The 26298-nt window shown below is 37.7% G+C and overlaps 1 protein-coding gene across 4 annotated transcripts in view; it reads left to right on the top strand.

The window, feature by feature from the left end:
* INO80E (INO80 complex subunit E) overlaps positions 1–26298 on the top strand; it is a 118319-nt gene that overhangs the window by 10420 nt on the left and 81601 nt on the right. Inside the window, exons 1-4 of one of the 4 annotated variants that reach the window (XM_044086309.1) lie at positions 21277–21392; positions 21744–21826; positions 25334–25404; positions 25513–25565. In XM_044086309.1, coding sequence (XP_043942244.1) covers positions 21359–21392; positions 21744–21826; positions 25334–25404; positions 25513–25565 — 241 coding nt within the window. In that variant the 5' untranslated portion in view covers positions 21277–21358. The other 3 variants (XM_044086306.1, XM_044086308.1, XM_044086307.1) reach the window with 3 other exon arrangements.

The following is a 26298-nucleotide window of genomic DNA, read 5'->3' as shown; positions in this document are numbered from 1 at the left end:
TTTTGATAGCCAAGGGTATTACCATTTTGATGAACTTCATGGAATATGTACTTGACAATTTCTTTTACTTTGAAGGGCAATACTACAAACAGATTAAGGGGGTTGCTATGGATGCAGTCTGTGCTCCCTTGTACACTAAGCTGGCATAAATGTTTTTGCATAGGGGCTATCTGGATCATGTTATAGAAAAAAATAAATGAAGTACTACCCCCTTAAGTACACTACATTTAATCCCATTTTAGGAGAAAAGGTACTTTGTGATGGTTTCCCCTAATGGTGCTGTTATTTTTTTTAAATAGAGGACTGGATTTAAACATCACCCCTTAAGTTTAGAAGAATAAAAAAGTTGTTTTAAAATATTGGTCTATATTTGGTATTGATGCCAATGTGTCCAAAGCTGTGGGGGACAGACCACTGTTTTATTTTTAAGAGGGGTAAAAACCTAAAAGCTATTTTTGAGGAGCAGGTTCCTATGAGAACAGCTTTATCGCACGGAATGAGAAAGTGTGGTCAATGTATGGTGGGACAGTGCAGTGCTGCAGCGGTTTGCATTGTCACTTCACAGCAAGAGATTCTCTGGTTCAATTCTTGGCTGGGGTGCCTTCTGTGCAGACTCTGCATGTCCTCCCTGTGTTCATGTGGGTGGTCCGTGCTCCTCCCACCTTCCAAAGACATGCTTCTGAAGTGCTTCTCCTCAGGCCTCTGCTGAAAATTGTCTGTCCAATTTGGACTTTCCCGGTAAACAAATGTTAAATAAAAAATAAATGTAATCAATGTTCCTTTTTATTTTGGTAGGTGATAACTTAATGTGCTCGTTGAGGTAAAATCCCATTACCAGATGGTTGTAATTGTATGACGATGGGTACTGTATATATTGCTGTTTGTAATCACAGCGACGTATTTTATATAGGTAAAACTAAGATAATCTTATATAGGTGTATTTATGAACACAATAACTGTATTTAAAGATGTAATGAAAAAGTGCCTTATTTAGGCATACAATTGTTTGCAATAGTTGTAATAGGTTCCTTTTTGCAGTATTGGAAAGGGTTAACAGGAGCCTGAGGGGTGGACCATGGGAAATAGTTGTAGAATTTAAAGAACTGTTGTAGCAGGTACATCTTAATGCACAAGACCCCCAGGGCTTTATGGGAACATATCCTTTATTAGTGCTGTTAAGCTTCATGCTATGAAGTTACAAGTTTTTTTTTATTTTTTTTTTTATTTCACACGAGTGATTTATGCTTCACATCAATATGTATGCATATGTATAAAATTGTGCGTGTGTGCGTGTGTGTGTGTGTGTGTGTGTGTATGTATATATATATATATATATATATATATATATATATATATATATATATATATACATATATGTGTGTGTATATATATATATATATATATCTGTATGCATTTTGTAATTATCTTGTATTTAAAGTTATTTTTACACTCACTTCACAAATTTACCAGTATTTAGCAAGTAGTTTAAAAGGATGTTTTATAGCTTTAAGAATTTCGCATTGACTAAATAATTATGATGTATTTGATTGGTTGGACTATATAATTCATGTGATAATGCTGTTACTAGGATCTGATGAAGTCCTTAGAAGACTAAAGGATGAAGGGGCTCAACCTTGAATTAAAACTTGATAAACTATAATAATTCTGCACGTTCTGTGATTCCTGGAGGTATTTCGATTGCCCCTAGACTAACAAGAAAATAGTGCAAGATTGTGGGGTAGGAAATACTAGATGCCAGGGATACCACTTTTTCTTGCCTTAAAGGCACTTTCAGAATATTTTTCTGCTCATTTTTTAGCATGAAAGATGTTGGTCATGGGCATACTAGACATTAGGGATACTCTCTTTTTTTATATTGTGGTATTAAGGCAGGTACTCTTGGCAGTCTGCATCACACAGCTAGTTCATTGCCCAACTGTTAAATGTCAAGGGCAGTCCTACATAGTACCTTGAAGTGTTTGAAAAAAATATATAAAAAAGGTAAAGCATTGGGACAAGTTTCTAACCCTGCACCCTTGACAGAGGAGCACCTTGTCAAAACAGGAGTCTTAAACCCTATATGCTAACTGTGGAGTTAGTGTAACATGGCATTTTTTTTTACATAGTAAGAACTATGAAACTGTAATTCCTGGCACTATGCAATGATTGCAATGGTCTGTGAGTTACAAGGGACAGAACAAGGGTAAAAGACAACACTAGCAGCATTCTGTGAAATCTAGGACAGTTGAGATGGGAGTGTGCGTCTGTAGGAAGCTTCACAACAAAGCTGGAAGGAATACTAAATATTACTAGGGAGAATTTGTAAACTTTTACATAGACCTGGTTAAAAAGTTAATAGGGCAGCAGTTCAGAATGCACTTTAGGAAGATAAAGAAGAGAGACTCTGCCTGTCATTACTGAATTACTGTAAAGATCCATGATTTATGAGGGCAAGGACAAGATGCATCAGGGATGTTTTGTATAGCTAAGAGTGTGTGTGAATATGTGTATGGATAAGTGAATGAGGCAGGGTGTGCATGTGCCAACGTGATGCGTGGACCACCATATGGATTACCACAGGAAAATGCTGATTTGTAACTGCGGTAGTTAAGCTAATTTGCACATCTCCTGAAATGCCCGTATGATGTCTTTCCTCATTGTTGTTAACATGTCTCTGAATCGCAATTTTCCACATTGTGGAAACGGCCCATTTTTGTTGCAGCTGTTGCCAACTGCGGTGATGTTCTTTCTGAATCCTCAGCTATGTTACTTGAGACTGAAAAAAAAAAAAAAACCTTTCCAGAACATAAACATTCATAAACCAAATGGCATGTCACTTCCCACTGTCACACAACAGTGTTATCTGTGTATTCTCATTAACCAGACTCTCCCCTTCCAACTTCATGCCGAACTATGGTGCCAAGAAGTTCTTCAGCAGCTATAACCAACATATAAAAGTTTTTATAATCTCCTTTTCAGTGCAAGAAGGGTCAGCATCCTTAATGCATTAGAAGAGTTATTCCCAGGCAATTCTAATACAGACTTTCCACCTTCAGATTCAGCTCCAATCAAAATTCTTCCTTACTTCAGAAAACAAATCCTTAGATTTCTACACCTCTCAAAAAGGAGAGAACATCACTGTTACCATACAAAAATCCATTTGGCTCCCCATTAAGTTGAAGGCCTCTTTCCTTCTTAATTCTTTAGTTTTTAAATCCTTTTACACCTCGTACTGTCCGCAGTTCAAGATTAAACTTCCAATGTCAGTTTACAGAATTCTCTCATAGGAGTCTTTGGGCTCTTGCTCTACAATCTCTCTCATTATTTGGCCCTAGAATAAAACTTCTCTAAACTTCCCCCTATAGTTGCAACACTCTACCAGGAGAGTTAATACTGTTTGAAACTCTTTGTCACAATTCCACAGACACTTAAAATCTCACATCTAAACAATCTGAATGCTTCAGTGACAATGGTTAAATAACGAATGATCTTGGCCAACAAAATTCTTTTGTTTTAATGCCACTTGTGATAACTGTAATCTTTTAAGACAATATTTGTTTGCAAGTATATATTTTTTCATTCTTCCTATACATGTGTTTTCTGTAAATATCTCTGCTTCTTTGCTCTGTACAGTTACTGTCTGTACGGATTGTATTTATCTTCGGCCCAGGATGTATCTGAAAAGGATCTTTAGACCAGTTCATTCTCCTGGTTAATAAACTAAAAGTGTGGTAAGATATGTCATGGAGCTGAGCCAGGGCTTGCCACCATGCGGTGTAAACCTTGGCTCTAGATTGTCACTGTTGAAGTAATACCCTGACTCCATGTGCAAAAATGGGGTAAAGTGTTTTGGGTGAATGGATATGTCCTGTAGAGTGGGAGGTAAAGGATAAAGTCAGCTTACCTAAAGGATGCTACATACTGTGTTGTAATTGTTATAACAGATATATTGTACAAGTTTTAGTTCATGTTCTGAAAAAAATATGCATTTTGTCTTTTCACTTTTTAAGTATTAGCTGTTTGAGTAACCAAATGTTCAGAAAGGGTTTGTGGGAGGGTCTAAAAAAAGTAAAATTGTTTGGCTAGAGAATAGAGTTCGACATATTAAGATGTGTGAGAAGATATTAATAAACAATGTGAATAGAAGAGGGTCAAAAACAGAACCTTAAGGAACTCCAGAAGATATAGTTGTATGTAGAGGAAGGTCATTACCCACATTACTTCTGAATGACTCACCATTCCACGGTGATGGCACTAAAGCTGGTGGCTTAGCAGGAATGTAACCGTGGGTTGTGGTTCATAGTATGTATTTTGTTAAAATGATGTAGTGCATCAATTAACACACTTTGATCAGCTCTGGTATATATGAGATTGGTGAGGAAGAAGAGGGCTGCTTAAATGCTGCTCCTTCCTTTTATCAATCCATGTTGATGAATGCATACAGTACTGCCCATGTAGAGAAAATCTGAAGTTTATTGAACTGAGAAATCAAAGAAACTGGTCTTTTGCATGTTTGATGGAGACCTCCGTTTAGGAATAGGTGTAATCATTGAATATTTCTGTGGTGAGAGAGTGTGAGCTCAGCATTAGACTAAAGAGGAGACTGGTCTGCCGATTTGCTGAGTCCTTGCAGATTTTAAGCTATGATGGTCCCATCTTTGCAAAGGATTTTTGAGATTTAGTAAGGAACTGATATAGTTTGATGTTCATTTTAGAAAGATGCCTTTAAAGAAGAAGGATAGGAGATGAGCTTCATAGAGTTATACTTGAATTCAAGTAGTGTTTTAACACCTTTATTAACTTTATATATTGGACAATAACATGGGTACTGATACAGCCACAGAAAAGAAAAGAAAAAACAAACCACTGTAAACGGTTTTCATTAGCGCAATGTGTTATAAGTGTATTTTTTACTAATCATTCACTCCAACATTCTATAACTTGCTCAATTCCTGCCTTCCCATAAATTTTACTCCTCCTCCTGAACACTATTCTGTGTGTATTATTGCCACAATGTTAGTTTTCTATGTAATTTGCATCTTCCTTTTGTAATGATCCCCCTCCATTCTTTTATTTCTTTTACAATATTCACTATTTAATTTACAGTTGGTTTAGATTTGATTTCCATGCAGCCAGTAGCATTAAACTTAGCAAGGCTTTACTTTGTCAAGGCAATTTAGATCTTGTATTCCAGCTCAATATAATAATTTCCTTAGTTATAATCTTGTACTCACCCAGCTTTTCTAACAAAGTTCTCTGGGGAATTTTTTTAAATCTGCCAAATTGTTATATTACCTAAAATATGTTCCCAGTTACCTTTGTCTTCCCATTATACCTCCAGGAAGTTGCCGAAGTCTGCTTCGGTATAAAATTCCTATGCAAACACATCCATGCAAAAATTGTAGTCCTACTGGATTTTTTTTGCATACTTGGGAGGCATACAGGTGTCCACCTGTTGCTCCTTTTTATGTTGCCTTTTCATTCTCTATCTTCACTGACTTTTCCAACCTCTTCTGATTTGATTCTTATAGTTCTCATGCAATGTCTTTTTAACTGTTTCTATTGTAGACTCAATTAAAACTCTACTAGAGCTGCTGTTTCATTTAGCACTCTCCTCTCCCTTTCTCTTTGCCTATACTTTGTCAATCCCTGGAAGGGAGTGGAGTCTCTAACCTGCAGGCCAAACTTCTGCTTGGTCTCCTCTTTCTTTTAACTTTCTTTCTATAGTTATTTGTCACAATACCTTGGTTTCTTTGCTAATTGTCCAAAGTTTAATTCCAGCCCCCTTTTACCTATGTTCTATCACTCTACTTGCAGTCATCCCCTTGGTAAATTCTCCTTTCTCTGTTCCCATGTTGGCTTGGTACATTTTTGTTGCTTGTTTTGTATTGTCCATATCCATCAGCAAAAACTTCCATCTTCTCAGTTTTTGCATTGTTTTTTTTTTGTTTAGCCTCTTCCTGTGTATTATTGACTACCATAATATAGTTTTAATTCATACATGTAAATACTTCGTCTTTTCATGTCACCACAAATATGAGTATTGCTGAAACAATTTATTTGTAGATGTATTTAGCTACTGTAATATTATTTTTTTAATCCATATTTTTAAATACTTCATCTTTTCATGCCATTCATAGATATGGTTATTGATGAGCAATTCATGTGTGGGTACACAGTTTACCATTATAGCCTTTGTTTTATCTTCATTTACTTACTGAAAAGACTTGAAACTTCCTCAAAATGTTGTACAACACTGAAATGTAATTTCTTTCTTAATTGTTTAACAAGTACAAAATAATATCATCTGTGAGTAAAGGTGACTTTTCTTGATTACTGTACCAATTGTATCCTTGAATGTGTGAGTCCCTTATTTTCTTTGCAAATGGATCCAAGTATAAATAAAAGTAAAATGGCACTTTTGCCTGCTTCCTCTGTTCAAACACAGCTTGTCAAAGTGGAACCCTCCTACTTTAATTCTTGCCTTTGCCTTAATTCTTATTTCATCCTAATTAACCCTATTAATCTCAGGAATGCAAATGCTGCCATTGTCCTATTCCTAAAATTGTAGCAAAGTCTTTTGAATGCCTTCTCTGTATCAAGAACCACCAAACATTGTCGCATTTTCTTGCATACTGCTTCCCCCTGGATTATCATAGGTCTATTAATGTTGTCAAATGTTTGCCACACTTCCACAAAACCACATTAATTATGACAACACATTTTCCATCTTTTGTAAAGACGTAAACACAAGTTTTTAATGATATTTATTGAGTTATTACTTATGACTTGGGCAATCATACATTTATATAAATGAAAACAAACCATATGGACATTCTCAGTTACAAACATAAGTCATGTACATTCTCCGTTACAAACATTATAAGTCCTGTATTATCTCCTGTACATAATGTCAATCCAACATTACATTGCTCACTCATTTTCTGCCTTATCTTAAACCTCATCCCCATCCAAAACATTATTCTGCATGTTCCCACAATTCCGTTTTTCTTTGTAATTTGCCCCTACCCTTTTGTAAAGTTCTCACTTCTGCATTTTTTTTTGTCATCTCTGTTACTATATTCACTACTTCAAATATGGTTGGTTTAGACTTTGATTTCCATTTTCTAGTAATTGCTTTTTTGGCAACCACCAGAATTAAGTTTCAGAAGGCCTTACTATGTTTAGCATTTCAAATCCTGTATCCCAGCTCAAAAAAATGCCTCAGTTACACCAATTCTCACATAGTATTTCTGACATAGTAGTCTTTAAGGGACTTTTAAAGCTTATATTTTCCCAATTACCTTTCTCTTCTCCATGACATCTCCAACTTTTGCTGGGTACCTTACGAAAAATTATTTGGAGTTTGCTTTGGTACAACAATACCTATTCAAACCAATCCAAGCAAAATTCCTAAATCTTCTAGACTTTGTTGCATATTTGGGAGCCAGTGTCTTCCTGAAATCTTTTATATCCTCATCTGAATTATTCCTATAGTTCATGCAATATTTTGTATGCCCTACTAATTATCCATTTTTGTACAGCGTCTGTTCTAGATTCATTTAAAAACTTTATCAATGCCTGCCTTTCACTTAGGATTCTCTTTCTTTGCCTTTACTTTTGTAGTCGATCCTTGATGGGGAAGACCAGTCTTTAGTCTGCAGTCCAAATGTATTATTGGCCTCTAACCATTCTATTACATTTCCCTCTCTAATTATTTGCTCCAAATACCTTAGTTCATTTTCCAGTTTTCTCTGGTAAATTCCTGTACCATCTTGCCTTTTGTCTGTACCACTAATTTCAGTCATCCCTATTGGTAGAATATCCTTTCTACATTTCTGTGTTGGCTTAGTTCTTAGAATATTTTTTGCTACTTTATAAATATAATATTTTGTATGGTTGCTGCTGTTCTCTTAAGGATCTGCATCCAAATTTCCACTCTGTCCTTGTGTCTTAAGCTTCCTCTCTGTTTGTTTAATCCTCCCTTTCTGCTTTTAATTAAAACTTTCTGCTTGTGTCATGTAGAAGAGCCTTAACTTTGTAGCTTTTAAATATCCCTTCAAATCTGGTAATTCCAATCCACCTTGTTCTGTTGGAAGGATCAACTTATCCTGCTTGGCTGTTACAGTCTTACCCCTCATAGATGGAATATTTATACTCTTTATTAATTGCCATCCACAGATTCTCATCTGCTTCATAAAATATGCCTGAGCTGTGTATAAAAGTAAAGGGACTAAAAACATTTTCACTGCTTGCATATTGCTGTCTATGTCCATAAACAAGATCTTCTAGTTTTAGTATCTTCCCACATATCCTTAGCTGCCATAACTTCACCAGATGTCTAGAAATGTGAACTCTTTTAATAAACTGGTAGTTATTTTTATTTATTTTGTTTTTTTTGTGGCAGTTACTTGTTTTGTTAGTCTGTTGTTTTTGTCACCACTAGACACATTTGTTAGTTGTCCATCTAATTAACCTTATTGTGTCAGGGAATGCAAATGCTTCCTTTGCCCTGCTCATAAAATCCCAGTTTACTCTGATAAATGCTTTCTCTGCATCAAGACCCACCAACAATACATTCTGCTTCTGTATGAATTCTCATTGTTTTGTTAAAGTTGTCACATGTTTGCCCCCACTCCACTAACACCTTGCCATTCTTTGTCATTATAGACATAAATACTTCGAACTCATGGTTTAGAATTGAAGCTTATGTGAAGTTAGATCTGATGGCTCTTTACCATCTTCAGGTATTATAGCCACCACAGCTTATTTTCAGGATGTTGATGCTTCCTCTCCTTTTAAAATACTGTTAAACAAAGCCTTCCAGAACTTTATCACTTTCTTTCTTCCTGGCTTCCAAACCTGCACAAGAATGCCATCTATTCCTGGAGTCTTTCCTGAAGATTAGTTATACATCACCATTTATATCTCGTCTACTCCTATTCTAACTGTTAATAATTGACAATCAACTTCTAACTTTGGCATATTTAATTCTTCCATAAGTATTTCCTTTTGTGCTATTTCTTGATTTCCATATTTCTGCTTTATACAGATTTTAAGAAAATTTCTGAAATATTTCCAATATCCTGTAATTTTCCTTGTTTTAGGCTCCCTAAGCTTGCCAACAACCTTTCTACTTTCTGTTGCCTGACCAATATCCTGTAATTTTCCTTGTTTTAGGCTCCCTAAGCTTGCCAACAACCTTTCTACTTTCTGTTGCCTGAGTCGTTGTGTTTAAGTTTAACAGTTTCTTAACAGCAGTCTTTTTAAATTCATGCATATTATCTGTGTAGCATCTTATTTTTTCTTTAGTATACTGCATTTGCGCCTCCTCTTAGGTTGTGTGGTTCCCCTTATTCTGCAATACTTAAACCTTTGTCAGTCCCGCTAAATAATTCTTGTTTAATTCTTAACCATAGCTCTCTTTATTTGTTTGTTTTGTTTTTTTTTTATTTCTACCATATTTTTAAACTCCACTTTCATTTTATTCCACTTCCTAGCTATATCTTCTGGAGAAATTTCTGTCTTCCCAAGTAATTACCACTGCCCATACCTTAAGTTCCTCTTTTCAACAGATAGGTGGGGGAAGTGCTGGTTTCTTATCTTTGCTTCATTACCTTGCAATTCTTACCTTGGTTATTATTGGCACGAGATCTGAAACAGTGGATGTGTATGAAGCTTTCAATTAAATGCACATGCTTCTGTGAAATATAATTTCTGCCTAGCCCGGTCATTGAACCTTGAGGATTAATGTGTAAATTCTCTCTCAGATCCTTTACTGAATTCACATCTTGCATACCAAATATTTTCATAAAGTTCTTCGAAAATCTACCCCCTTTTGTTACATTTTCCTTTCTAGGCCCCCCAGCTACATCCTCACTGTTGCAAATCAAATTCCAGTAATACAACTAATATTCCTTGCTGAAAGATGACTATTTCTCCCAAAATTTTCATCTACCGTGATTTATATATATATATATATATATATATATATATATATATATATATATATATATATATATATATTTTTTTTTTTTTCTTCTCACTATTGGAGCTCCTCTAGCAATTAACATAAGTACTCCCCTTTTCCTTTGCCCAGTTACTCTGCTGAATAACCATTCTGAAATCCTTTCATTATCAAATAACATGCTTTGTTTTCCAAATCTGTCTCATGTAGTATAGCTATTTCCGCTCTGTGTTTCTTAATATAGTTTACTGCTGTTTTTTCTATATGTATGACCATTCATGTTCCAAAATAATATGGAAAGTGTTGTCATTATGTTCCAACCTGTTATGTATAACTTGTTTTTAATATGTCTATTTTCAGCCTTTGTATTACATACTTGCACTAGTTTTGGCAGGTTCATCTTTTATACAGTTATTTCTTGCCATGTCCATTTGAAGCGATGTCACATCTTACAAGACTTTTTGTTTTAATGAAACCCCCCAAAACACCTTCATAACTTATTAACGTAATACAAATACACACAACTATGTACATCTTCAAATAATGAAGTTTATCCTTCCTAATAGGAACAATTGTCCCAGATTGACAGCTACACTGTGACAGGCTTTGATTGGCTATAAGTAAGGTTATCCATGCTAAGATGCATGGTACAGCTTGTGATTGTAGTTGCACTAAGTATTGTCTATTTTTGTCTTCTCTATTCCTGCCCCAGATGTGTTTTTAAAAAAAAAAAAAAAAAAAAAAACTTATATTTTTAACTTTTAGCATTAAAGTGGTATCACCCTCTTATCAGCCTTTCTGTATAGAAACTTAAGAACCAGATACATAGTCGCTGATACATAGCTGCCTTCAGCTATACAAGCTTTTCATGTTACATTATGAACAATTACTTGCTAAAGGAACACTTTTTATTACATTCAGTGTAATCTTTATTTACTTGCTTCTATTTAAAACTTGTTAAATCAAGCAATGGCCTTAATCCAGTCACTCCTCTATGCAAAAGTAATAACATGTCCACTCTTACTTTGTATATACTTTTACACCCCAACCCCACCTCAACAACCCAATATTATAGACTATTGTCTTAACATGCTTTTGTTCAGGCTTTTCCTCCATTTAAGTTGTAATGTCTGCATTTCTTAAAACTAAAAAAGAAGGAAAAAGAGGGTGTTTGTTTTAGTATCCTTATAACACAGAAAATTAAGTGAAAATGCATTACTATATAACATTCAGTTTATGCCATGAAATGTTTCATAAAAATACTGTTAACTGTAAATAAAACAATTTTTAGTTCTTGCCTCTTTCCCTTCCCTTTAATGATCTCCACACATTACGGTCATGAAGCAGGGCAAATGCTTTGGAGTCCCCTGCAAGTTTAACAAAAGTTAAAGTCCAGTATTTCCAGTTTTTATATTTCACAAATGCGGTTGATGCTTTGTAGTACCACATTTATTCATTAATTTCCAAGTTATTTTTTTCTTGGTGGTCTTCCTGTCCCATCTCCAGTCTCTGGTTCATTTCTAATGTGCTGCCAGTTCTTCTAGTCAAGTCCTGTGTTTTTCTTTCTTTCTGTCAAACATTTTCCAAGATCATTGGAAATGGTTCACTGGCAGTCTTTCCAAGCTTTATTATCAAAAGAATAACAGTTTTGTACTTTGCCCTTTTGCCACAGGTTTTTTCAGAATCGGCTCTCTTTCTGCTGGTAGAATTGCATCTTTACTAACTCAGTTCTTGGCTACTGTCTCATGGCCAGGTTATTTGAACAACTCCTGCTGTGGAATACCAGTACTTTCATAAAATGAATATTGTCTGTTCCAGTTTCTCTGCTACATCAGAAAATCTCAGGTTTCCCCATGTGCTTTGTCCTCTAATTCTACCATTTTTTGAAACGTCTCTTCTTGAACAGTGTTACACTTGGATAGCCTTTTCTTCATTTCGACCTCAGATTGCTGCAGTTTTATCAGAACATCTGAATATCTGTTTAAAGCTTCCTTTTATTTCAGTTGATATACACCATCACTGTTTCATTTATTTTAATCGGCTCTGAGCACATTTTATTTTATTGTGGATTGCTGGAAGTCATATCTTGCACCAAACTTGGAGCTTGAACAGAGGTAGGATTCTTCCCTGACAGTGTTTTCTCCTCACCTTTTGTGATTTACTGTCTTTCAGGTTCTCTGATTTTTTTCTTTGACATCCAGGCAGTATATTTACTAACCAGTAATGGAAATTTACCCAAAAAGACAAATTCACTGTCTCTCCTCTGAATTTCCTGTTTTCAGACTGGGAGAGATGAAGTTAAGGTATCACTCATTGTGCTGCCATCTTGAATGTCTAGTCCTCATTGTGCCACCATCTTGGAAGTCTAGTAATCGTATAAACATGTTAGTTTAAAATTGGAATTGGTCTATATGAAGTTAGGTCTGAGGGGTCTTTAACTACTTTGGTAATACAGCCACCACAGCATTCTTCTAAGATGCTGGTACCTCCTGTTAAAATATTGTTAAATGTACCCTTCAAGATATTTAACTTTCTTCTCTCCTAACATCCACTGGAATAACATCTATTCCTGAAAACTTTCAGGTTGATTATACATCACTGTTTATCACATCCCTTCCTATCTTGGCTATTAATTCTTTATCCTCATCTTGCTGTAATTGTGGCATAGTTAAATTTTCTATAAATATTTCCATTTGGGCTTTTTCTTGTGTTACAATTTTTCTGCTTTATACAGAATTTCTGAAATAACTCTTAATACCTCTGAAGGATCTCTGGTTAGTTTTCTGATCAGTTTTCCAAGTCTAACAACGTCTTTTTTGCTGTTTAAGTCATTGTCCTAAGAGGTTTTGCGCTCTGGAGCTGTTTTTATAAATACTTGCTTAACTTATGCATATTATCCAAATATTCCATTATTTTGCCTTTAACACACAGTTGCACCTCTTGTTTTATGAGATTCCCCTTCTTTTGTAGCACTTTAACCTGTGACAACCCTAAATAATTCCGGTTGCTACTTTTTTTCTTTCTTGTTTCTACCATATTTTTAAACTCCATTTTCATTTTATCCCATTCACTAACTATCCATTCTAAAAAAAAAAAATAGTTTTCCCTAATAACTTTCAACTTCTTTCCCTTATCCGTCCTTAAGTCCTTACTCTTAAGTAGGGAAGTGAAAATGTCTATGCATCGTAATCTTTTTATTGTTGCATGATCTGAAATAATTACCAGATCTGTTTCAAAGCTTTCAATTAAATACCCATGCTCCAGTGAAATATAATTTCTCCCCAATTATTCTATCTTGGGGAATATGTAAATTCTGCACAAGGTCCTACTGGTAAATTTGCATATTCCATTCCTGGTATTCCTCTGTATTTCTTCAGAAATCTAGCCTCTTTTCTAGGTCCCACAAAAGTCTCACTATTGCAATTTAGGTTCTAGTTCCCACCCATTAATAATAATCCATGGTGAAAGCTAATTATTTCTCCCAAAATTCTCTAAGTTCATTACAGTAGTTTTATGTGGAATGTAAATACTTGCCAATATAGTCCTCATTCCTTACCAGTAACGCTTTAGTACCACAAGTCTGAAATTGTCTTTTTCATCTTTTGTCACTAATGGAGCCCCTTTCAAAGTACTCCTTTTTATTTTTCCCTGTACTCTGCTGAAAATCCATTTTAAAGTCCTTTCTTTGCCAAATTTGCATGGTCATTTGTATCCAGATGTATCCTGTAACATTGCTATTTGCACCCTATACTTGATATAATTTAGTACTGTTTGTTTTTTGTCTACATCTACAGTGCCATTGACATTCCATGATAAAATTGATAGGGCAGTCGCACATTCTGCATGACATTTGCTTTTCTAACTTGACTTATATGCATATGTTAATGTTTGGCAGGCTGATGTATGCATTTACTGCTTGGCATCTCTTTGAACCAATGTCACATTTATCCAGACTATATAGTAAAATTCAGTAAAAATACTCAAGAAATTAAATACTTTTTCAAACCCCAACCCCATGTAACTTACAAACACATAAAAGTATATTCACTTTTCGGAAAGGGAGGTTATTCTCTATATGGGTATTTTTCACCAAGTAGACAGCTACACCCACAGGCTTTACCTAAAGTTAAATTTTTATCATACTGAAAGTGCAAGCTAGAGCCTATGTTTCCCCCTTGCACAGGTACCATCTGCCCTTATCATATCTCTGTTTCCCTCTCAGATGTTAAGAACATCTTACATGCTTTCAGTTAACTGAATTTAGCCTTACAAAAATGCATTGACTACCTTTACATTAATAAATTGAATTGTACACTTTTATAATAGTACTAAGGCTGCCAAGATTGCAGTTACCTGCAAAGATGTTCACTTTTGTCAGTGTCAAGCTTTCATTTATTTTCACCGAGCTGCTTACCATTTCCCCTTTAAGTGTTATTTCTTATAACCTCAAAACTACAGTCAGTGTAAATTACAGTTGCCACAAATACCAAATGTTGATCAGTATAGTAAGCTGCAGTTTTTAATCAAACAATTGAGTGTTTTTTGTTCTACTTAGTAATATATCATTTCACCAGAATAAAGTAACATAATTTCCTGAGGAGCAGCTGGGGCATTGCCATAGTGTGTTTGGGTGAGGTTCTCTGGGGAAGTGTTGCGCAACAGCCAATAATTTGTAAACGTACTACAGAAGGGGCTCACAGTTGCAGAACGTTGTGCAAGGTTCTGTGGGGAAATCACAACCTCTGTAGTGTCTGTTGCTTCACTACGTCAAGCTGTATTACTTGCAGATCTAAGCATACTTAATCGCTGATTTTTTTTTTAAAAAACAGAATATTGTATTCAGCTGCAGGAAAAAGAAATTAATTGTATATTATTAAAATCCAATACATTTATATTTTTCTCCAATTCTAATATGTCTTTTTAGGATTAATGCTAGGTAAATCACCTGGAGTTCTATAGATTGCTTATTTCTTTTTTGGTACATCAGTTTTTTTTCTTTGCATAGTGTTGTTATTATTACATTGATGTATATTATAAACAAGTTGAGTGCCAAAACACATCCTTGTTAGAATCCTCTTGTAACAGTGTAATTGTTTTTGATGCTTTCTTTACTTTAGCAGCGCTGTTACTGTAAAGGTAGATAATTATGTCAAATAAGAATCTCCTATATACTCTTGCTGTCATTGATCCGGCAGAAGAGACTGGCAAATTATCAAATATTTATTCCAGGTCACAGAAGAGTGAGCAAAGTTCTTGTTTTTAGTTTGTATGTATTTTTTTTTTTTAATTTTGAAATATGAAGCAGGCTGTCAGATAATTTGCCATTGATGTATACAAGTTGCAGTTTTGGATAGATTAACCCTCGCTGCTTCAGTTTTCATTGCTTGTAATATCACAAAGTTGAAAATCATTAATGATGAAAAGGTGATAGGGTAATACATTTTGAGTATATAAGTATATAGTACTTGAGTTATGTGTATTAAACTACTTTATAAATTGTCTGACTCTTTAAGTTTTTATGTCCAACGATTCCATGCCAAAATGTTCATAGGTAGGTACTAGGCTATTGGCCCTAGGGCCTATATAAGCCTAGCCAAAAAGGTATCCTGGCTTTCGCCACCCAAGAAAATTTATTTTCCTGTGCCAATGTCGAGCAGAGCAACAGAGGTGATCCCCAGGGTGAATTTCCTATTTCCCATCCAATCATCAAGACTTTTCTTGAAGAGTGCTAATGAGGAGCTTTGTTTAATATAGATAGGTAGTTTGTTCCAGAGTATGGGAAGTCTCTGAGACCGGACTCTGTCCCTCCAGCATGTTCTGTTTAATGTGGTGACCAGGTTTAGGTCCCTAGAGCGTGTAGCTCCGAAGAATTGGGATTTCTTTAAGTGGAGCATGTCCAACAGCTCTGGGTTTGACATAGCTTTGTATGTTGGGCAGAGATCGCCTTTGAGTAGGCGATATGTAACTGAGTAAAGCTGGAGTTTTTTGAGACTGTCTGTCTGCATAGGGCATCTGTTTGAGGCCAGTAATCCTCTTTGTGAGGTATTTTTGCAGCCTTTCCAGTTGTTGTAGATGTCTTGCGAGGTACGTACCAAAAGGGGCATTGTACTCTATAATGGGTCTAATGAGTGACGAGTAGAGGGGAACATTTCCTGGATGAGAAGCCTTTTGTGATGGTGTGCCACGTAGAAGGATTTCCTGACCACTGTGGCGATGTAATTATCAAAGGAGAGACTACTGTCCACATGTGTCCCAAGGTCTCTTATTACACTTTTGGTGTTAAGTAGACTACACCCTATGTGGTAGCTCATGGGTACCTTTACCAAAGGGGATGACAATCAACTTTTTAGTATTGAGCTTGAGGCCATGGCTTTGACACCAGACATCTGTCTCTGAGGCCCTTTTGTAGGATGTCCACATTGTTAGGAGTTTTCATTTATGGCTCCTAGTTTGCAGTAGTCTGCGAACTTAGTTAGCCAAAGACCTTCTGTGTTAGCCTGTACGTCAGAAAAGTAGATGCCAAAAAGGAGAGGACCCTGGATCGAACCTTGTGGTACTCCACTTGTCACTGGTCTGAAGTCTGATTTGTAGTCTGCTACTTTCACAGTGTGGGTTCTGTCAGTGAGCCAGCTGGCAACCCATCTTGTGACATAGAGATTTATACCTAGTTTATTTATAATTCCAGAGTGGGGGATGGTGTGAAAAGTCTTGGTGAGATCTAAATAGGCTGTGTGAACCACCTTACACTCATCTATGGCTTTGGTGACTGCTTCAAAGAAGTCTGTCAGGTTTAGGAGACATGATCTGCCTTTTACAAACCTGAACTGGGTGGGGTCCAGAGTTTGGAGATTACCAGTGTCTTTGTGTAGAAAATCCATGATGATACGTTCCATAGCCTTGCAGACCAGGCTCATTAGGCTAATGGAGTGGTAGTTCCTGGTGTCCTTGGTGGCTCCCCATTTGTGGAGTGGAATAACTTGTTGCTGTGCACCATTCAGTAGGCGCAAAGCCTGAGGTGAGGCTATGATTGAACATGGTGCTTAGGTGGGGTGCCAGTTCATTCTGCAGTTCGTGTAGAACTCAGTTTGGGATGTTGTCAGGTCCCATGGATGCTGTGTTGGCTTTGGAGAGTGTTTTTTACATGTGCAGCCATGATTACAGGAACTTTGTATTCTTCCGGTATAGAGATGGGCCCTTTAGCGGGTGAGAGTGGGGTAAAGTTGGCACTGAACCTATCTGCCAGGATGTTGGCAATATCTGTTGGTTCTGTTTATTTAGTGCCATTGTGCTGTAACTCAGAGCAGATCTGAGTGTTTCCATTGAGATTCTTGACATAGCTATAGAATGCTTTGTGGTTGTCTTTAGAATCGGTGGCGATTTTTTTTTTCGTTACTAGCTTTGGAGGATTTTATTGCCTGTGATTGAGGAGCCATTTCAGAGGGTAGCTATGGATATTGTGAGGCATCTGAGTACCCCAAGTTCCACAGGGGAAAAAGTATATCCTAGTGGTAGTAGATTATGCTACAAGATACCCTGAGGCAGTGGCTTTGTCCTCCATTGAAACAGAAAAGGTGGCAAATGCTTTGTTAGAGGTTTTCAGCAGGGTAGGTTTCCCAAATGAAATACTGACTGACAGAGGTGCCAATTCCACAGACAAGCCAGCAGGTCTGACATGAAAGTACTGTGGGGTGAAGCACCTGAAGACCGTCCCTACCACCCCCAGACTAATGGTGTTGAGAGGTTAAACTCTACAATCAAGTCCATGCCATGGGCATTTGCAGACCAGTTTTAAGAGGGAGTGGGACAAATATTTGCCCCATCTGTTTGCTTACAGAGAGGTTCCCAGGAATCTACAGGTTTTTCACCCTTTGAGTTGCTTGTGATGAGTGGAAGGTGAGTGTGAATCCCACCAGGAGTCTGTTGTGGCATATATCCTAAACCTCAGGACAAGGCTCAAGGAACTCATGAGCTTGGCCCAGGAGAACCTGGCAGAAGCCCATCAGCAGAAAAAGGTCTGGTATGACGGGAATGCTCGAGCTAGCGAGTATGCTGTTAGGGCAGCAGGTAATGGTTCTCATTCCTGTCAGACACAACAAGCTGCAGCTTGGGAGGGACCCTACAAGGTGTTAAGAAAGGTACGTTATAACTACATGGTAGAACTGCTAGGCAGGGAAAAACTTGTACCATGTTAAGTTGATGAAACCTTATCATGATAGGGAGGCCCTTGTGATGTGTATTTGCAGTGGATTGCAGCAAGAGTCTAAGGCACATCTGGTGACTGATCTCCTCAGTGAGGCTTGGACTGACACATCAGTGGAAGGGGTAGCAATGTCCCAGCAGCTATCTACTATCCAGGTTTGAGAAATCTGAGCAGTGTTACAGGAGTTTGGGGACATGTTCACTGGGAAACCAGGGTGCATCCACCTGGTGCTGCACCAGGTGGATACAGGACCCCAAAGACCTATTGGGCAGGCCCCTTATAGGGTGCCTGAGAGAGTCAAATAGACTCTGAGGGAGGAGATACAGGAAATGTTGGACCTAGGGGTAATTGGAGTCCAACATTCCCTGAGCCTCTCCAGTGGTGCTGGTACCAAAGAAGGATAGCAGCACCAGGTTCTGTGTGGACTACAGGAAATTAAATAGTAGACTACAGATGGCAGGGTTAACAATTAAGCTAAGCAAATGTCAGATGGATATGGCAGAAGTCTCCTACCTTGAGCATAGAGTGGGGGAGTGATAAGATCAGGCCAGAATCTGCCAAAGTGGAAGCCAGTCAGGCATGGCCTGCACCTGTTACCAAAAAGCAGGTGAGGGCATTCTTAGGGACAGCAGGGTACTACAGAAAGTTTGTCGCCAGTTTTAGTACCATAGCTGCTCCCCTAACAGATCTGAAAAGGAAAAACAGGCCCAATAAGGTAGTATGGACCTCAGCATGTGAGCAGGCATTCCACAAACTTGAAGCCTTGGGAGGACCTCCTGTCTTAGCCAGTCCAGATTACAGCAAATAATTTGTTGTGCAGGTGGATACTCCGAACCACAGGATGGGGGCTGTACTTTAGCCAGATTTCTTCAGAGGGAGAAGAGCACCCAGTGTTTTTTCTCAGTCATCGGCTTCAACCCAGGGAGGAATGCTATGCAGCTGTAGAAAAGAAATGTCTAGCCATAGTGTGGGCACTGCAGAAACGTCATCCTTATCTGTATGGAAAAAAATTCACTGTAGTTACAGATCACAATCCCCTAACATGGTTACACTGAGCCAGCCAGCAAAATGCCAAGTTGCTAAGATGGAGCCTATGGTTGCAAGCATATATATCAGTGCAACACCACAGTGGGATTAGCAATGCCAACGCAGATGGGCTCTCAAGACAGGGAATGGGGTAAGGTATACTCAAGACCTAACCTTCTCAAGCAATGTTTCTCAAGGGTCACTTGAAAAACTAGCTTGAGTTCTCCGAGGGGGGGGGGGCGGATATGTGAAGGCTGCCAGCCTAGCTAGATAGAATTATGTAAATAATTCTGTGTCATTGTAAAAATTGTAATCCACAGGCTTGTTCTACAGATGTAAAGAGAACTATATGTTAGGATTAAACTGTATGTTCTGAGCTTCACAAATGTAACCACAGTGCACCCTGCTGGAAGAAAGCTGATAAAATAAAGCATTTTATGACTGATCTCAAAGCATGGAGACAGGATGTCTGGACTAAGGAATTCTTTCTGTTGTCTTAGGACAAGAGTTAATTAGTTTATTTTACATGTAAAATGTATTTTATTGCTGTGGCTTCCTGGCCAGGTGCAAGACTACAAAAAGAAATGTAAATTTTGAATTAGCCTGGGAACCAGAAAAGTGTCAAGAATGATATGTGAAATGAGTCAGCGGCACTATTATCAATTTAAGACTTTCTCAGAGAGGGAGAATTAAGCATTTTGGATTTCATCTGAATATGAACACATCAACTCGCCAGCACTCTGTCTTTGCTCTGTAAGATATTTTATTTAGAACAGTGATTTCTGTTGGAGATGGATAGAAATAGTCAGATTAGTCTGTTTGCTATAGTTGTGTCGGGCTATTCTACAGTATTATTTTACAGTTTCCTGTGATCTCTGTCATTGTGTTAAGTACTAAGTATTGTCTTTTGTTTTTATTTATTATTAAATATTTTTAAACCTTTCAACTGTGGCTGTTTTGTGTGGAGGTAATTTAATCTCTAGAGTACTTACATGTGTTTAGTGATGCTGTCCAAGCCACTCCAATAGCTTTAGCCCTGGGTCACACTTACTATTTGGATAACAGAAGTATTACACAGTGAAATTGGTCACCCTTTGGGAAGGGCCTTATAGTAGCTGATAATAGTGGTTGGTGGCAGTGATTTCTACTGAACAGAAAGAGGGCATAGCCGGAGAACCTGTGCCAGCCTACCCCAGGCGTGTCTGTGTGCTTGTATATAACTCGTATCTCAAGGTGTGTGTGTGTGTGTGTGTGTGTGTGTGTGTGTGTGTGTGTGTGTGTGTGTGTGTGTGTGTGAACCAGCTATTTGGGCTGGGACATGAAGCACTGGTTGGACAGAGGGGGTGCTGGAGGTTTTGGCTTGAACACTAGGCTGAGATCTGTACCCTATAGCTGTGCCAGTGGGGAGTCTTATTGGGTATCGGGAGAGAAGGGGAGAAAACACCAGACTGACTGTGATCTCTGTGTGCTCTTAAGGGAAGTTTGTGCTTTTACTGTGTGTGTGTACTTGTTATCCTTCCCAATGTGCACACCCTTCACTGGTACTTGTGGTGAGGATTGAGGCTCCTTGATTACTGGGCCAGTGCACAAGTGTCACACTTCATGCTGTGTCTGTCTAGTGGAGCCCTAGTTGCAGGAGGAGGTACCAACCCAACCATTGCAGATGTCTGAATCTAGAAAGAGTGCAAAAAGGAATAGTGGGAGATGTCTTCTAGAATTGCGGCCCTAAAAAATGTTCACAAAAATGTCATCTTTACCTGCATGGTAATATTGCATACATTTTAAATGTGTATTTATTTGTTTTAATCATTTTGAGATAATTTACATTTTCAGTAAAATGTGGATATTGACATTTTTTCTTGGCCTAGCTGTTAAATCAGTGCTTGTAATGTAAGGTACAGGTGGCTTTGATGTTGTACTTCATTGTATGTTCTGTTACCCAAATAGAACAGAGAAAATTATAGCCCTCTGTTACTGCTGGGTTCATTTGTTGAAGCTACAATGCCACTGAACTCTTAAGCAGGTATAAATTTGCTTTTCATTAACTTTTTGATGTTCACTGTATTCTGTTCAGAATCGCAGGGGAGCTGGAGCTTGCCACCACAAGCAGTGGGCATAAGTCAGAGAATTAATCCTGAATGGTGTGACGGTCCTTTGCTGAACACATGTACGCTGCATGGACCAGTGGGCAGCATAGAGGTTTGCCATTTTGACTTTGCCTTTGAAATGAGAGGAAGCCAGAGAACATGGCTAAATCCTGAGAGATATGGAGAGGGAATGTATACTCCACACTTCCACACAGAAGACACCTAGCTGGGAACTAAACTTGACAGTCAAAAGCTGTGAGGTAGTAACACTAACCGCAACACAATTGTGCTATCCATATGTGTTATAGAATATCCAGGAGCATCCTGGGAACTGTTCACACACTGGAAAATGGCAATCTAACATTTCTCTGTATTTACAAATGAGTTTTTTGTGCTGCAGAGGGGAAAATAAGATGTATATGTGTGTTAATCTGTGTGTTTTTTTTTTTTTGTCTCTTTTTAGTAATGAATGGGCAGCCTGAAACGGAGGTAGACTATAAACGAAAGTACAGAAACCTGAAACGCAAGTTGAAATTCCTTATCTATGTAAGTCTGATGCTGGAATGTTTTTTTTTTTTTTTAAGCGGACAATATGCTATAACTGGTAGCAAAGTAAGGTGATGATATGCAAATTTGGAGTAGTAGTGTATGTGGCATTTTTTACTGTTGTACTAGAAAGTGTAGCAGTGTTGCCACTGGTAAGGCTAGGGCTAGAGGCAGATCAGCCATTTGCTGAGCAGTGATACTAGGAATATTGTAAATCCTTTTGTACTTGCAGATGTTGTCATAGAAAATCAGAGTATAAAATTCCTTAAAGAAGCACATTCTAGACTGAAATGTTGGTGTTCACTATTACTACTTTGTTTCCCTCCATTCCATCTGGTGATGTCACCTTTAATGGGAGTTTATTTCTGAGGAAGGAAATACATTTTCAGTAACAATGGCTTGTTTTTAATGCATTAGGAGGAGAGTATTGTTCCCAGTTGGCTTTCATGTAGTGCCTTTGAGGATTTTTTATATGCACTTTAATGTTCCTACTTTTCACAGATTTAGGATGCAGCAATGTGAGTCATTTTACGCACTACCAACTTGTGCTTCTGCTCCCTTGTTCATTTTGCTTGGTGCTGCACTGTACTGTCATGGGATCCCTTTGTTTCTGGAGACCCTGTTCCTTCACCCTTTTGGGGTGTTGGGCAGCCCTTTGTCTGAAATGGGCAAGCCAATATTGGTTGCTTAATTCTAACTCCCCAGCAGACTCTTGCAGTCTTGGGCCTGTCAGTTGAACCCAGGTCAGTGGTATCTCAGTCATGGCTGCATCCCTGTGTGATTCAAAATCTGTGTTCTCTAACCTGTATCAGCCATTGTAACTTGTCTAACTGATGAAATGTTCCAAAACCATTTACAGAATTAATCTCACAAGTGCTTTGTAGATCATGTTTTACTAAACTCCCAGCTATTCCTTGTTCATTTTAGTGTTGACATGAACTGTTTTTTAAATCCTCTATTGCACAATTCATCGTGTTGAAAATGTATTTTCATGTTCTGTTTCATTAGATGAGAGTGGTCCTGAAGGTTCAGTTTTAGCTCCATCACTGTTCTCCATCATTAGTAACTCCCTTTCATCTGACCTTCTTGAAGTCCAGGTAATTCTTTAAAGTAACAATACGGTTATTTGTCATTCTTCTCCATGCCACGTATGAAAACTACACTTGAAGCTGACCTTTTAAACTGTAGTTTCTGTCCTAAACGAATGTTACTTAGTACTATGAAAACTAAATCTGTGATCTTTGGCATTAAATCCGGATTCTTTTGTTCTCATATCTGTGTTAACAACTCTGTTGGTGTTCCTGTTGAAGCCATTTGCCACTTTACATATGTAACTATTTCTTTAGTTGAGTTGCTTTCATTTCAGTTTCATTTTGGACAGAAACCGAAGTATTTAAGTGTATCTCATTTTATTTCACCTGAGAGGTAGACAAAGGTACTTTATTATCTCATCTTGAATATGGTTCAACACTTTTTGTTCCTTCATGTACTAGAAAATTAAAATCTCTTCAGTCTATTAAAAATATATGTAGCTTTATCATCCTGGCTGTAATGAGTGCACATCACTGTCTAGTACTAATGGAAACATCTGGAGCATTTCTCCCTGGGCCTCCGCTGAAAATTGGCTTTGTTCCAAGTCAGACTTTCTTGGTTAACAAATGTTAAATAAATAAATAAATTGGTTTCCAGTGAAAGAAAGAGATGTCCTTTTCTGATCTCTTTCCATTCCTTGCCAGTAAATTTACATTTTTCTTTTCCTATTTTAACTTTGGTATATCTTGTTCAGATTGTGCCACTGTTATAAAATGTTTTCAAAATAAACTGCATATTACTGATGACTCTTTCAGCTTTTGGACCTCAGCCATGGGTATCTATCTTGCCCAGTAATGAGAACCTTGCTGCTGAGATTTTCTGTTAAAATTTTATGAATGCCCCTTAGAAGTATCAAAAATTTGGCTGCTTTAATCATCATGTAGTTACTTTATTTTCCTACTTTCACCTAGCCTTTTTTTTTTTTTTTTTTTTTTGAGAGGATGTCCTATTGAGCATTCCTCAGTTCATTTCAGTTAGTTTTTAGCTCTGCGGCCTCCCCTTAGGTGGACTTTTCTAACCATTTATCACCTTTTCAGTCTAGTGGTAGTACTTGCTTGTTCCACTGACTTGCTTGCCGTGCAGCATCAAACTTTCTTGTATTTTTTCAAAGTTTTGATGCCCACTTGAGGTCTCTGGGTTCCTTTGAGGTAATTATGTTGCCGTCATAACTTTCGTCTGTGTTCTTTTCTCATGAATGTACACACAAAAATGCTTTTTTTTTTTTTTTTGTTTGTGATGCTGACTATACTAATGTAATATCCAGAAACACACTTAATATCCCAATTGGGACATAATGAGATCTCCTCATTTGTTGGTAAATAACAATAATAACTTCTCATTATCTGCTGGTGATGTTCCTTCCTGCGTTCATCAGCCTTCCTTACTGCATTCCCACATTGAATGAGTGCTTACATTTGGGACCTCACTTACCTACCATGGTGCCCTATTGTTTTCAAAAAATGAATGTGTACCGCATGATATTGCATTTGGAATCCTGTTACAGTATCTATACTTTTTATTAATTGGATGTGTGCTTGTGCAAGTCTTGCATTTCTTGATATTGCATTTGCATCCCCACTTTTGCTTGTATTGTGCTACTTTATCTTCTTTCTTTTTCTGGCTGTTCCCGTTAGGGGTCACCACAGCGGATCATCTGTTTCCATTTATTCTTGTCCTCTGCATCTTGCTCTGTCACACCAACCAACCTGCATGTCCTCTCTCACCACATCCATAAACCTTATCTTAGGTTAAGAGGAAGACCTATCATCTCCATCCTTAGCATCCTTTTCCCAATACACCCAGTATTCCTTCTCAGCACATGTCCAAACCAATGCAATCTCGCCTCTCTGGCTTTGTCTCCAAACCCGTCCAACCTGAGCTGACCCTTTAATATACAGATTCCTAATCTTGTCCATCCTCGTCACACTCCATGCAAATCTTAATATCTTTAACTCTTCCACTTCCAGCTGTGACTCCTGCCTTTTTGTCAATGCCACCATCTTCAATCTGTATAACATAGCAGGGTCCGTTATACTCTTCTGAATTTTAAGTGGTGTAAAATGCAGGTTTGTGAAGTGCAAGCTGTTTTCACATTTCTTATGCACTGTGTAACCTGTTTATGACTGACATAATGAAGAGCTAACCATGTGCTTTGTGTACATATACATGGAAGTACATTTTTTTTTTCAGTTATAGGTGTTGCAGTTTTATATTTTTGGGGTACATTTTTTGAGGTGCAATGCAAGTCTGTAGTATGAGATAACAGTCTGCACGAATTGTACTATTCCCCATAAATGTTTTACTTGTATGAATTTTAATGTGGAAATTCATGCACAATGCCACATTTTGTTTTATATTTTGCATGTCTGTCTCTCCACCTGGCTGCTGTCATGTGTTTGTTTTTTGTATCTTCAGGAGCAGGAATGTTTTCAGGAGGAACTAAGGAGGGCACAACGAAAACTGCTTAAGGTTTCTCGGGATAAAAGGTGACAAACATTTTTACCATTTCGTGTGCGTGTTTTGATTTTTGCAAGTGTTGACCTTGAATGTTTCTTATTAATATATTTCATCTGCAATTACATTTTTTCCTACAGCTTTTTGTTGGACAGGTTGTTACAATATGAAAATATCGAGGAAGACTCCTCTGGTAAGGCAGCTGTTTGAATGTATATAATTGAAATGTTCACCAGTTCATTCCATTTTATTGTGATACAAAATCTGATGTGTTGTAGGTTTATTTTGCATGAAGGACCTGCTTTACTGACCTTATACCTGTCAGTGTCTGGAACCATCCTTGGTCCTTTTTTTGCTCCTTTTCCTGACACCTTGTACCCCATTTCACTGGTTTGGGGAGGTTTGCTTTCCACTGGGAATTGTACCTTTTTAGTACCTGAATTTAAGGGCAGCTAGTAGTGGAGTGAAAGCTGGTGGTGCAGTAAACACAGTCATGGGTTTCATGTGCATGCAGCCCTATGTGGATGTGATTATGTACTGCAGAGCAGTCTTGTCTTGTCTTGGTGTATTGCTTTCCCTTTTTGCTCCTTGTGAAAGTAGTCCCCCTCTTTTTCTGGGGGCTACACCTACAGTGAGGTGAGCTCACAATACCCTGTCAGAAGGGAAGCTTTGTGTCATCCGGCTACTGTATTCTCCCCCAGCTGGCTTTTTATGCCTGATGTGTTACTTGAACCTAGGTCAACAGCGAAAGAAGTCCCTACCCAATATCATTATGTCATCCACAGCCATTATTACTGCTGTTTCGTTTGCTGTTAACAATGCTGTTCACCACTGAATACAGAAGCTTCTCATGCAGAGAGTGGGCATGATTTGATTGGGTGTGTGAATGATGTGCAGTACACAATGTATTCAGGTTATCTCTTCTT

Source organism: Protopterus annectens, chromosome 10.part0 (assembly GCF_019279795.1).
Source record: "Protopterus annectens isolate FY-2018-M chromosome 10.part0, PAN1.0, whole genome shotgun sequence".
In the NCBI taxonomy this organism is placed as follows: Eukaryota; Metazoa; Chordata; order Ceratodontiformes; family Protopteridae; genus Protopterus; species Protopterus annectens.
The sequence above is the reverse complement of the archived record's forward strand: the minus strand, read 5'-3'. Positions and strand labels throughout refer to the sequence as shown.